This window comes from Polypterus senegalus, chromosome 1 (genome assembly GCF_016835505.1).
Source record: "Polypterus senegalus isolate Bchr_013 chromosome 1, ASM1683550v1, whole genome shotgun sequence".
Taxonomy (NCBI): Eukaryota; Metazoa; Chordata; class Cladistia; order Polypteriformes; family Polypteridae; genus Polypterus; species Polypterus senegalus.
Genome location: NC_053154.1, coordinates 209645616 through 209658473, shown reverse-complemented (window position 1 = coordinate 209658473; position 12858 = coordinate 209645616). Strand labels below are relative to the sequence as shown.

Genomic DNA, 12858 nt, shown 5'->3' with positions numbered 1-12858 from the left:
AGAGTGTCGGTGTTATTTTAATTGTCCAAAGATTCACCCTCATGTCGCCTTAAGAAGAAAATATTTCAATATATAGTGGGAGTGATCAAATCCTCATAATGGTTTGGGTTAAATCGTACCTCTTGTGCTTAGCAGTTGCTAATTGGCTAGTTAGTACTTCCTGTTATACAATGGGAGAGACTTTCCTTGGCGTGCAGACTGTATCTTGTGACTTAAAGATCAATGTAGGCTATTCCCTGGAGCAACTCTGTGGCATTTAAATGTGGATTGACATCAATGGAGTTCAGCAGCAAGGAAAGATATTTCAAAAACACCCACTGGTACTGGATGGTCCTCATCATCTTCCTGTGTGGCATGTTGACAGTGAGTACTTGGCTGAAATCTTGCAACTTGCCTTTTGTAGTGTAACTAACTATAGCATTTTGTGAAATCTCACATTATTGTTTTTGTGCATGGTGAGGACTTAATTCCTTTAAGCTGTCAGCATGTCCCGTTTTCACTAATGGTGTTAGTTGAGCTTGCCACTCACTGCTAGGCAAAATAAAGGTTGATGTGATAAAAAAAATATTTCTAGAGTGAAATAATAAAAAGTAATCCTGAAGGGTGCAGAGTCTGTCTAAAATATTTTAGCAGAAAAGATAAGGCTGGTTTTGTCTCTCATCCGGTGTTAACACACACTAATATCATTACATGGTGCAGGCACTGACTCATACAGTGGCAAAAGGATTCTGTTGTTCTCAGGTGGTTGAGTGCTTTGCATGTGATTGAGGCCTCTGTGAGCTATTAACCCCCTACGAAAAAATTAATTGCTATAAATGTCAGTAGTTCTCTGGAAAGGCATGCCATCCAAGTCTGTCTGTTGCTATAGAGATAGGCTGGAGTGCTGGAAAGAACCCTCCTTGAAATATAAGTTATATACCTGGTTGCTGAATCTGGCTTGTGTGCTATGGCATCATTTTACAACAAGATGAATTTATTGTAAGGCACTGCTGCATGAACATTTAGCTGTAAAGATCTCAATTTAGGGAACTTGATTTAGCCTCCTTTTACATTAGAGTTTTCTGATAGAGAGAGCGAGATTTAAATAACTAACTTAATTATTTAAATATTTAGACCTAAGGGGAAGTTTAGCTTATACAGAAGCTTAAGAAATATAGAAATATTATAACAAACAACAATTAACCACAAATACAAAAAACAAGAATTACAAAAGAGAAGATACAAACTTTTGATTGTTTGAAGATAAGAAAGCAGTCAGAATGAAGCACTGTAAAGACATACTGCAATAAGTACAAAGGTGCCCCGATAGTGTTTCTTGATACACCTCTGCTTAATAATTAATGGTTGTAAATAATCTATGATAATGTGTCATAGAGAAGATGTGCAACATTGTTCATAATAGCCATCCGTTTTGTCTTCATTCTCTCCTCTCCTTCTACTTCCTCCGGGTTGAGAGTATGTCTGATTATAATATGTAGCATAAAATGATATGAATTTGCACCTTTTTTCCTCTAGTGGACAGTGTTTTGGCCTCAAGATGTTCCCTATGAGAGACTTGGCCCAGTTGGAGCATTTTCAAAGTACATGGTGGAACACCACTACACACTAATCTACCGTGGGTGAGTCAGCTGCATGGCAATACTTTGCATAGGTAGCCACTTTATTATGTACAACTACTCTTCCCTTGTAATTGACTACTTATTCAGTGACAGCATAATGCATACACACTGTGCCATTTTTAAAACAGATAAGAGAGGTACTAATGAATTGTTTCTGGCAATTCAGAAAGTGTATGAAATATATGTATGTGGCTTTCAACATGGCATTATTGTGGGTGCCAAAGGACACGGTATGAGTGACAATGGTGTTACTAATTTTATTGAAAATGGGCCGCTGCCGATTTGGTCTTATGTTCACAGCTTGTGCTAGGCAGCAAAAGGACTTCATCGATTTAAGTAACAGATGAGAAAGATCCTGGTGCTGAAGGAGGCCTATTGAAACAAACAAGATCGCAATGTGTCATGAATGGGAAGTGGCAGAAGGTGTGGTTGTGCTGGAATAAGACTTATAAACGCAGGATAATGCTTGGTCTGATAAATTCAGGTTCCTTTCAATTCTCACTGACCTGAAGACTAAGATGTAGCACACTGTGTTTATGGTATAATGATATGTGAAAGGGATATGTTTTAGTATTACACATCGGGTCCTTTAATAGGAGAAGAGCAACATTTGCATGCCACAGGATATCTAATCATTGCATACCGGGTACATCTTTTCATTATGACATTGTATTGATCCGCAAATGGCATTTTATCGTAAGACTACATTCCTGGTATGGTAAATTTAAGTGTAATCAAGAAACCTATGCAGTCTTAAAATTACACAGTAATCAAGTATAAGTGGTGAGAGGTGAACTGATCGATGGACTTAAGATATATACCACTGTTATTATACTGCACATTTAATATGTTGTTGAATGTAGACCTTTAAGAATGCATGTTATTCAGAAGAGAAATGAGGCAATAATTAACTATTATGTATGTGTACCTAATTAAGTGGCTTCCACAGAGTGGTTTTGGTACCTCCTTTCTGCAGCATTTCTCCCTGTATGAAAGGTTTTAATACTAAAATGTAAATTGGTGAGGAACTCCCCTTTTCCTTTGTTTTTTTGAAAAATACTTTCATTTATTTTATTTGTGACACTTGATTTTGGTATTTTTTCATTTTGATGAACTAGTCTACAAATTAATGTTTATTTGTCTGACACATTGTTTATTATTTTAATATTTTAACAAAAGGTTTATAATTTTCAATGCCCTGTAAGGCACAATATAAAGCAAAGGAACAATTATTATCGTGTGTCAATACTGTAGGGTCTTGAACATTATGAAAACTGTAGTTTACTTATTTTTAGGTCAACAAGTCAATAATTGTACTTTCTGTTTGGTAGGTGGTGGGTAGCTTGGGCAATTCACATAGCTGAAGCTCTCTATTCCCTCAAAGTTTGCAGGTAATTACTGCTTTATCCTTTTTGTGGTTGTGTTTTGTTATAGCAATTAAAACTGAAAAAAATTCCACTCATGAACCATATTATTCTATATAATTTAGCTCAACTACTGATTAACTACTGGCTGTATTTGCTATGTGCCACCATTACAGCACCAAATTATAGTATTCCAGATGCATGATTGCAGCATATTTAGGCTGTGAAACAGTAGCTACAGTAAAAACTAAGAATAAAACATTGATTTACAAGGTAGTAGCAGTAAAATTGTGAATGTCAGGCCACAGAGTAGAAAAGGAAATAGCAGATAATCTGGGTTTTATCTGTCCTTATACTTTTTTACAAATGTATTGTTTTTCAGTTTGGGAGTTTTAAGCTTTCTCAGGGACCCTGATTCTGTAGTAAATACTGTACAATACACCCTATTTTCCCATTTTTCAAAAAATAGTGCATCATTCTAGTCCTCCAGCCCCAAGGCAATATCTCTGTTTCTTATGCAACTTTGAAGAGGCTTATTATCCAAAACAACAACCCCAAGAAATGCATCTGACACTGTCTTCCACAAGAAGGGCTTATCCACTGGGTTTAGGAGTTCTCCAAAGATTTCCTTTCACTTTTTAACAATATTTCCTCAGCAAAGTTCAAAATATTCAGACCTTGCTGAGTTCTGCCTGCATCACATATAGTACAGATATTACTGAGGTGGTGACCGCCAGAACCTTTTCTGACACTGTACAAAAGCAATCTTCTTACACTGTCCATTCACACACAACTTCATAGCTTCTTTGTTTAGCAACTGCTGCCTTTTTGGTCTGACACTACATTCATTAAAAAAATGGAGACCTTCCTGATAACTGATGCCAATAGATTCTAGTTTCAAATTTATTCTTTGATGTGGTTCTATGTCATTTTTTAAAGTCCGAGTAAATTATATTGTATGCTTTGCAGTTCTCTACTATTGCAATCACATGTTGAAAAAGTCATAACATTTTTGTTTGGCTGTTTCTCCCGCTCATGCACATCATGAATGTATGCTCAGTTATTTAATATATTGTTTTTGTTCTTTGTTCAAATAGTATTCTAATTTATTTCCATAATTTTGTGTTAGACTGAAGTTTTGTTGTCCTGTAATTACTGGAATTCATTATGCTTGCATCTTTGCAGTTTTCAGGTACTCTCATCCATGAAATTTTCTAAGCTAGTGGGCCTCAGTTATTGTGCCATTGGTTAGTATGATGTATTAGAAGTACTATGTTGCTAAGTACTTTTCTGTATACAACATTTGTATTTTCTTTTAACTTTGGGTTAATATTATTAGTTTGCTTGAGCTGCTTACTGTTGAACATGTCAAATGCAGTCTTTGGTGCTGCTGATGTGAAAAAGATTGCATCAGAAATCTGTATTAAAACAGTATTCAGTAATGTTACAAAGGTGATTGAAAAATGATTCATTCAAAGGTACAAACTGATAAAAACCTCCAATCTCCATTAGCATCAAAGCTTAAAATTAGTACTACCTCAGTATACAGTGGATCCGAATAATGTCAGGCAACAAAAACACAAAAGTTACTAATTACTTTTACTCACTCAAAAGCACCATCCCATTGTGTTTTATCACATCCTGATCTCCATCAGATATAGAAGAAAGTGCACATGATTCTATTGAGGTGTGTTTTTTTTTGTTCTTTTTCTTAACACTGATTTGATTGGTATTGCAAATTTAATGACAATATACAGACGGACAACAGTGTTGGCTTCTTCAAAAATGCAAGGCTATGTTGTGCAATCACTTTATCTCAGATTTATTATCACATGTGACATACCTCTGGTACACCAAAGTGATTGACAGTGCTGTGTGATACTTTTACGCATTTCTCCCTCCATCCGCTCTACTAATTGCACTCCATTCCCTAAGAGAGAACCCCCCCCTTAAGATGTTGTCTGGAGGTTGTGAAGGAACTTAAAAAGGTTAAACTGGGCCCCCAAGGCCATAAAGGTTGAGAAATATTGCTCTAAGATAAATGCTGTAATCCAGCGAGACAATAAAATTGTTACCCAAAGTGGATAAGGAAAATAAAAAAAGAGAAATTGCTGTCTTTAATGACATGCCGCTTTTATCAATACTCTTATATCAGCTTTTTGAGCGCTGATGAAATCGCTTGGAGCAGCGCATTGGCTGATGGGAATTGTAGTCCCTGTATAGATTGCTTAAATATGCCTACATATAAAATCTACAAAGCTTTTAATAATCTACATTGTATCAAAGTCCTGAAGCACATTTGACTTTTATATTTAAAATCTATAAACTCAGAGGTTATTTTTACTTTTGACCAAGCCATTCCATTTATTTCCACATTTATAATTTGTTGTTCATTTTCAATGATTTCTCTTTGTGTGTCTCTGGGGCTTTTTAAATTCCATTTTATGTTTTTTTTTAGCTTACGCTTTAGGGATGGTAGAAATATATGATTATCTCATAAGGTTGATAACTCAACTGATAGTAACATCGGAACAACCGGAATTTCTAAGTAGTGGATAGTAATAATGCTGACTGGAGCACAGTGTAAAACGTAGAAGGGGAAATCAGAAAGCAGGTGCAAGTTAATGTCAGTCTGATTGCTTTTAGTCTCATAATACATTTATTCCCACCCTAGTAGTACAATTACACTTTAGAATGCTGACATATTTTTTTATTATCTGTGGCCTGTTAGTGCTCGGAATGAAAAAAATTGTATATTGGAATACATGATACAAACCATTGTAATATTTAATCTCACACATGACTTGAAGTAAAGACTTAGTTGATAAGTTCTTGTTTAACCTGTTCTGTTAGGCTGTAATATCATAATATGAATAGGCCTTCAATAGCAATTATGATTACATGATATATGAATTGTGAAACTTACATTTCAGCTGGCATACAAGGCTATTCACAGAAAATGATGTGCTCCTATTCAAATTTGTCTTGTACCCTAAAATTCTGTGTAGCTCTTCCAATACATATGAAAGTGAATGATATAATAATAATAATATAAAGTAGAATATGGTTTGTATAAAGTGAAATGTTTTGTTCAAGCCTTTACCTCATAGTTTTGTGAATCTCTAATTGTCCATTGCACATCCTGTGCTTGTTAGGATGACTGACTACTCTAAATTGACCCAGAGTGTGATTGTGCCTTGTAATGAATGGATGTTCCCTCCAAGGTGGGTTGTTTTGTTAAACTCGAATGGAATAGAGTCCACCTTTTCATGACACAATAAATAATTCAGCTTGTTCTGAAAGGATTGGTTGTTTTCCAGACAAATAGCACAGTAAATGTGTTCACTTAGCCTTGTCACAATCAGCATATTTATCCTACATCTATGTGAATTATTTCCTGATATTCTAGTTTTCTCATGAACCCAAAAGGCTTGCCTATTGCAAATTGACCTAGTAAAGCTGATTGTAGCCTGCCATGGACTAGCACTGCGTCTAGTGGTGCTTTGTTCCTTATGCTTCTGGGGTAGGCTATGGTTCTTTGTTATCTAGCATGGATCTAAATGACTTCAGAAAACGCATACATGGATTATTTCTTTTTTTTTTTCAAAAAATAGATAATCTTGAAACTGAGGAATCTGTACATTTTTTGTATTCTGTTAATCCTATTTCTCTGATTTGACTTTCATTCACTAAGCAAGCATCACAGGTTAGTCAGGTAATCTTGAAGGCATACAATTTACTCTCTCTCTAGTCACTGACTATGAAACCACAAATCATGCTTGCAGATCTTTATAACTATAGCTGAAATCTGTAATGTGAGTTCACAACAGAATTGGTTCATTAGAGCATGTTTTGTAAATCTTAATTTCTGTAATAGTTAAATGCTTTCTGAATATAAAAATACCAGTGTCAGAAAATAAATTTATTCTAGTAAATTCCAAGTGCTGTCATCACTATACTAAAAAAAAAGCACTTCTTTGAAATCTGAACCCTCATCCTAGTTCTATTAGAACCTGCACAGATTTTGGCAGTGTACTTTTTACTAAGCCGCACTTTATCAAAAAGACCCTGCAAAAATGTTTCTGCAGAACAGATAATATACAGGTAGGCCTCATAGTGAAAAAAAAATATGTGTTGGATTACTTTGGGGAATATACTTATTTTTCATACACAGTTGACTGTTTTTTTTTTTTTATCTCCACAGAGAGAAAGGGATAAACAATAAGGCTATTTGTGGATTATGGTTTTTACAGACCTTCTTGTTTGGAATAGCCTCGCTGTCTCTTCTGCTGCAGTATAAGCCACCTACTTCACGCAAGCACCACTGATGACATTTTTTTTTTGTCATTTACATTTATTATCCCTGCTGTGGTATTATAAACACAATCATGTCAATAATACAGTTAATTAAGCAAACTGTTTCACTGTGGCGCAGCCCCTGAAGTTCTTGATTTAGCACAGTCAAGGTACATTTTGTGTTACTCATGTGCTGTCATAGCTTCCAAAGCTGATGTTAGTGTGTGTGAATCTGAATTTTATCAGTTGGTAAAGAAGCCTTTCCTTATTTTATTACATGCATTGTGCATGATTTTACTTAACATTCTTAATAATTCATCAGTGCACTCTGGAGATCCAGCCAGCTACATGACCTCCATGAAACAAACCAGATTTTAGTCGAAGGTAAATATCATCTGAGCAGCATCATGAATTACAGGTGCCTTATGTATTATTGTTATTAACCATGAATCGGCTGACTACAGAATAATTATTTTGTTTGAGGTGTGTGGCCTGCATGGGTAAGTGACTATTTGCCAGTTTCATCCTCGCATACATGAATTATCTTTATCTAACTGCAGTTCATCAGATGAAGATTTTGTCTTTGTATTTTCAAGCCAAGTTTCCATCCAGTTTTTTGCGACGTTTTCGACAAACAGAATATACGTAAAAAGAATGTGCGAAATGTGCTCTCTTCAGCCTGTTTCCATCCAACTGGCTTTTTATCGATAAAATGGTGTGCGTGATAACGTCATCCCCTCCAAAACGAACTGTCGCATAAGTTTTGTTGTATCGCGAAAAAAAATCTGCTCTTGAGCCGTTTCCATACATAATTTTGTGTATGTCGCAAATTATCTACCTTTTGTGTTCCACGTTACACCCCCTCTACTAAACAAAGAAACAAAGAAATGGAGAGATTATTTAGACAGTTTTTTGAAATTTGCCAGCTTACTGTTATTTCAGTTTCACAAATAATTGGAATTGTACATAATATCCGAAGACGACAGCAGAATGAAGCAGTTGCTTGTCTGATAGCCCTAGAGCTCGAAGAAAGTACCCCAGTGCGACGAAACCCACGGGTATGGGAGAGACGACGGAATAAGACCTTCTGGGAGGAGGTGGTAGGGAGACACTTCACAGAAAATCTCGGGCTGCAACATTTTAGAATGACACGGCCGACGTTTGAGATGTTGTGTGGATTCATCAGTCCTGATGTTGCGTCCATCACAGGTTGCCACCGACCACCGGTTCCAACCCAAAAGCGGATTGCCATCGCCCTTTACAAGCTGGCAACCTGCGCCGAGTATAGAGTAGTTGAAGAAACTTTCGGGGTTAGTAAAACTACCGTCCATCGATGTGTATATGCTGTGTGCACCGCTATTAAAGAAAAATGAATGCGGCGTTATATCAGAGTTCCGACTGTAGCGGAGGCCAATGAAATTGCATACTGCAATTCCTTGGTGCATCTTGTGCCACAGATTTACGGTGCGCTGGATGGCACGCATGTGCCTGTTCTTCCCCCGGCAGAAGGCTACCGTGATTATATTAATCGCAAAGGGTGGCCATCTGTTGTTCTCCAGACCCTTGTTGATGACAGGTGCATGATACGAGACATTTGCGTTGGCACTCCTGGAAGTGCCCATGATGCAGCTGTGTTTGCAGCATCGGATCTGTACAGGTGAGCCTACCTTTCAACATCCCTTCTCAGTGCGATAACAACTGAATTAGTACTGTAACCTGCTTCCCTTAAGGTTTTTAATTAAAAATGAAATTTGAATTAATACAAAATAACGATGTTTAATCAAAAAAAACTAAAGTTAATATTAATGAGAGAATTTCTCATATATGCTAAAACATCTGCCATTTAATAATAAGAAAAAAATGTTTAGATAATGAAACACACGGTTTATTAAATATTTTGACTGGCACAGTAAAGTACCTTTGCGGTTTTTGTAATATTTAGACATCCTGAGAGACACCCCCAGGCTACAGTTGATGTGGAGGGAGTTCAGGTACCACTTTTAGTAGCAGGAGACCCAGCCTATCCGCCACTGCATTGGCTCATCACGAGAAATAACGAGTCTCTTCTTCAGACCATGCGAACCGCTCCTCTATTCTTGTTTTGATTGCACGTGATGAAAATGTATCATGTGACACATTTATTTGCGTTAAAGCCCTTTTTTTCCGTCAAAAAGTGTTTCCAATGTAGTTTTTGCGACATCTGAAGTATCGATATGGAATTTATGCGCTAAAGTTAAACGGAAAAATATTATGTCGACATGTACAATATTTTATCGACAGTTAGCATTTCCATCAGCTAAAATTTGAAGCGCTAAATATTTTTTCGCAAAAACTCCTTGGATGGAAACCTGGTTAATGATACCTGGCAGAGGTTGAAATTTATAACCCTGCCCAATAGCTGCTTTTAAGTCAAAGTGGCCCATGTGTTATATTGCCTTACACATACTTTGGTAGTTGGGTGACACCCTGATGTACTGTGCTATGTTTAGAGAAACTGCAAAACCAACAGTAAACTTCAGCTATTATGGGTATTACACGTTAGCAGCCCTAGGCACCGGTTGTTGTTTTTTTTTTTCTTTTTTAACCTAAATCAATTTTTAAATGATTATGTATACTGGCTACTAATCTCAAGACTGTAGTGGATTTTGATCCAGAGGTATTTTCAAGAGTCCAGAAAATGATCACTTTTATGGTAAATAAAATTAAAACAATGTTTATATCTCTCTGTAATTTTGAGTATTAAACTTAGAAAAATACGTGGTCATTTGCTCTATTCTGAATGTTTTAGTAATTATCATGTTACCAGATTCCAGTTCCTAGCCACTCCTTAATATAGGATTATATTGTGTGTAATCTTCTTTACACTGTTACTGTCTAACACTACACTTCATTTCTTTGTATTAATTTTTCTACAAGAGCTTTAGAAGATTTATGTTCACACTGATAAAATTATACATTAATTGACCCTGCTTCTCCCTGCTTTATTTCTATATACCTAATTAGTTATTCCTAAAAGGATTACATAATTCAGAAAAAAATCCCAGCTCTTTGTTTGATGTTCTGCAGCATTTCCTCTGTTAAGTTGTGTCTGCACGAGAAAAATGTGAGAAGAGTATAGTTAACCTTAAAAAGCAATCCCACCTGTAAGAGACATTTCTGATCCTGAGTTTTACCTTTAGAATTACAGTATTCTCATTCCCTTTTTAGCTGAAGGAATTCTTAAAATGCATATATTGGAAATGGATTCTCGGACAACTGCTATCCTGAAAAATCAAAGAGTTCTTGTGCAGTTCCAAGGCAGACCAGGCCAGCACAGTATTTACTTTGATTTGTACACAACTGTCAACTGGCTGAGCAAAGTCTTAGGTCCAGAAGCGGACCAAGTGCAACACTGGAATATGTGCTATGGTGTGCAAGTTTTATCTGTGATAGGGCAAGAATTGCCACAGAACTGCTTATCTTTACACGTGTGAGAGGGAATGTGTTGATTGTCCCTCTTGTTTTACAAGTGGGTGCATCAATATCTAGAACTTTACAAATGGGTCTTCAATATCTAAAACATGGCAAAACGGCCCCGTGTCTATGCAATTTGCCCTTTACAGAAGCTCGAGTGAGGGTTATAGCTGGAAGATACTAATGATTGTCTGGCTGCTGATGAAGAAGTAGAGTGCAGTGGGTTAATAATGTAGGGGATGGAGGTCATTTTAAATGTTAAATGGCTGAGTTAAAGCCTGATTGTAATACTATAGACAGGCCAAATAGGGTTAGGCTATACTACATTGTCTCATTTATCAGATCATCATTACTTATTCTAAATGTGTTGGATAAGTGATTCCTCTAATCATGTTTCTTTAGTCAAATTCTTACATTTAAAAAGTAAAACCAAATTCTTGATCTGCATGTGTACACACGGTGTCCTGAACATACTGTAAAAAGTGTTACCTACTGGTGCCTATTTTAGGCAATTTTCAACTGTGACCCTTTAATTGCTCATATTAGTTCCAGCACATTACAGCTGTGCCCGTGGAAGGTAAATGTAGACAAGAGCTCCTCAGTGGGAAGAAGACAGTCTCAGCATATTGCTACCTACTCAGTTTTGTGGTAAAACCTAAATCCTTTGCTTCTTTCATCCATCCATATTTAAACAGAGAGAAGTGGCTGCTTGAAATTACCTACCTCCTGTTGTGAAAGGCAAAACAATTAAACAAGAGGGATGCAACAAAATATAAGGCATAGTTAACAAAAAAAAATGGAAAAATGTTAAACATCAGTTAGGCAGTCTCTGGGTTTCCAAAACAGCCAAAAAAGTTGACACCTGCTCTGTGTCTGCATCATTTTTCAGTGAACTTTACTGCTGTAATGAAATACTAGGTGCATTCACAGCACACAGAACCTGCGCGTATACTTATGTTCTACATCGTGCATGTGGATGATGACTGCTGCTGCTACTGCCATCTCAGAAGCAGTGAAGACAGGTAGAGTGACTGTCAACATTTAAAAGGTAATAATGAAGAAACACATGCTTGTCTATAGAGCTGTACTACTCAAGTCCAGTATTGGGCATGAATCTGGTCTTATTTTATTGTCTCAGACTTGTCTTGAACTTGGGACCATTTGAACCGGGACTTGTCTCTTGGGCTTAGCTGTTGATTCTACCAAATGTGGGTTTTTTTTTTGGTCTTGATCAAGACTGGCTGCCTTCTTTAAAGTTTCCCTTTAAATCCAAAAAAGCTTCAAAAATCTGTGAACTTACCTGCTCTGATTGGGCTATTGGTACTTAATTTGTATGCAGTAGCCAGGCTAAGACAGTTAAATTGTGAGGTCCGACAGATTATGTAATCTACAGGGCAAAGCCTTAAAATTAATTTCTTTAAATAAATGTATGACCAGTAGAGAAAAAAAAATAACTTGAGCCCATTCGGGTATGTGTGTCGTATTTGTTTATTTTTTCAGTTGAAACAACGTAACAGAAAGTTAGTGAAGGACTGTGTCAATGTGTTTTCACACACATACACATACAATTTCAAGAGAAATACCCCAAAATGAAGAGTCGCAACAGAGCCAGGTTATTCACAATGGCTTTAAAAATATGACTCTAGCTCAGTCTGGGAACTATGCTCTTGATCTGTCCTTAAAAATACAACAATTTGACCTGTCCCTCTGTCGCCCCAACAACTGCGAATTCATTTGGTTGAAAATGCATTTTTATTCTTAGGATTTGCATATTATAAGTATTTATAAACAAACAAGTAGACTCATTTGAAAACGTTTTAGCTAACTACATATGAAGTTGTTTAATCACTGTGCAGATTATGTGGTCATAACGTTTGTTGTGAGTCATAACTTGTATCATCTAGGTAGACCCGAGTTAGCAGAATTATGAAGACTGCAATATGAACATGGAACGACTGAAAAAATAAGTATTTTAACGTTAACTTCTTATTATATTGTAGATTAAAAGGAAAAAGTCAAGCTGTTTATCCAAATTATGTTTTTTCTGTTCAGACTAAAAAAAAAAAATTAAGTATATAGAACTCTCAATAAGTAAAGTCCTTTTGTTTCTCAACTGCATTGTGAAT

General features: G+C 36.3%; 1 protein-coding gene across 4 annotated transcripts in view; it reads left to right on the top strand.

The window, feature by feature from the left end:
- Positions 1-12858, top strand: part of tmem254 (transmembrane protein 254) — a 41406-nt gene that overhangs the window by 4532 nt on the left and 24016 nt on the right. The window contains exons 1-4 of one of the 4 annotated variants that reach the window (XM_039768001.1): positions 71-363; positions 1516-1619; positions 2951-3010; positions 7188-8046. In XM_039768001.1, coding sequence (XP_039623935.1) covers positions 277-363; positions 1516-1619; positions 2951-3010; positions 7188-7311 — 375 coding nt within the window. In that variant the 5' untranslated portion in view covers positions 71-276 and the 3' untranslated portion in view covers positions 7312-8046. Of the gene's footprint in view, positions 1-70; positions 364-1515; positions 1620-2950; positions 3015-7187; positions 8047-12858 lie in introns of those variants that run through there. The other 3 variants (XM_039767998.1, XM_039768009.1, XM_039768016.1) reach the window with 3 other exon arrangements.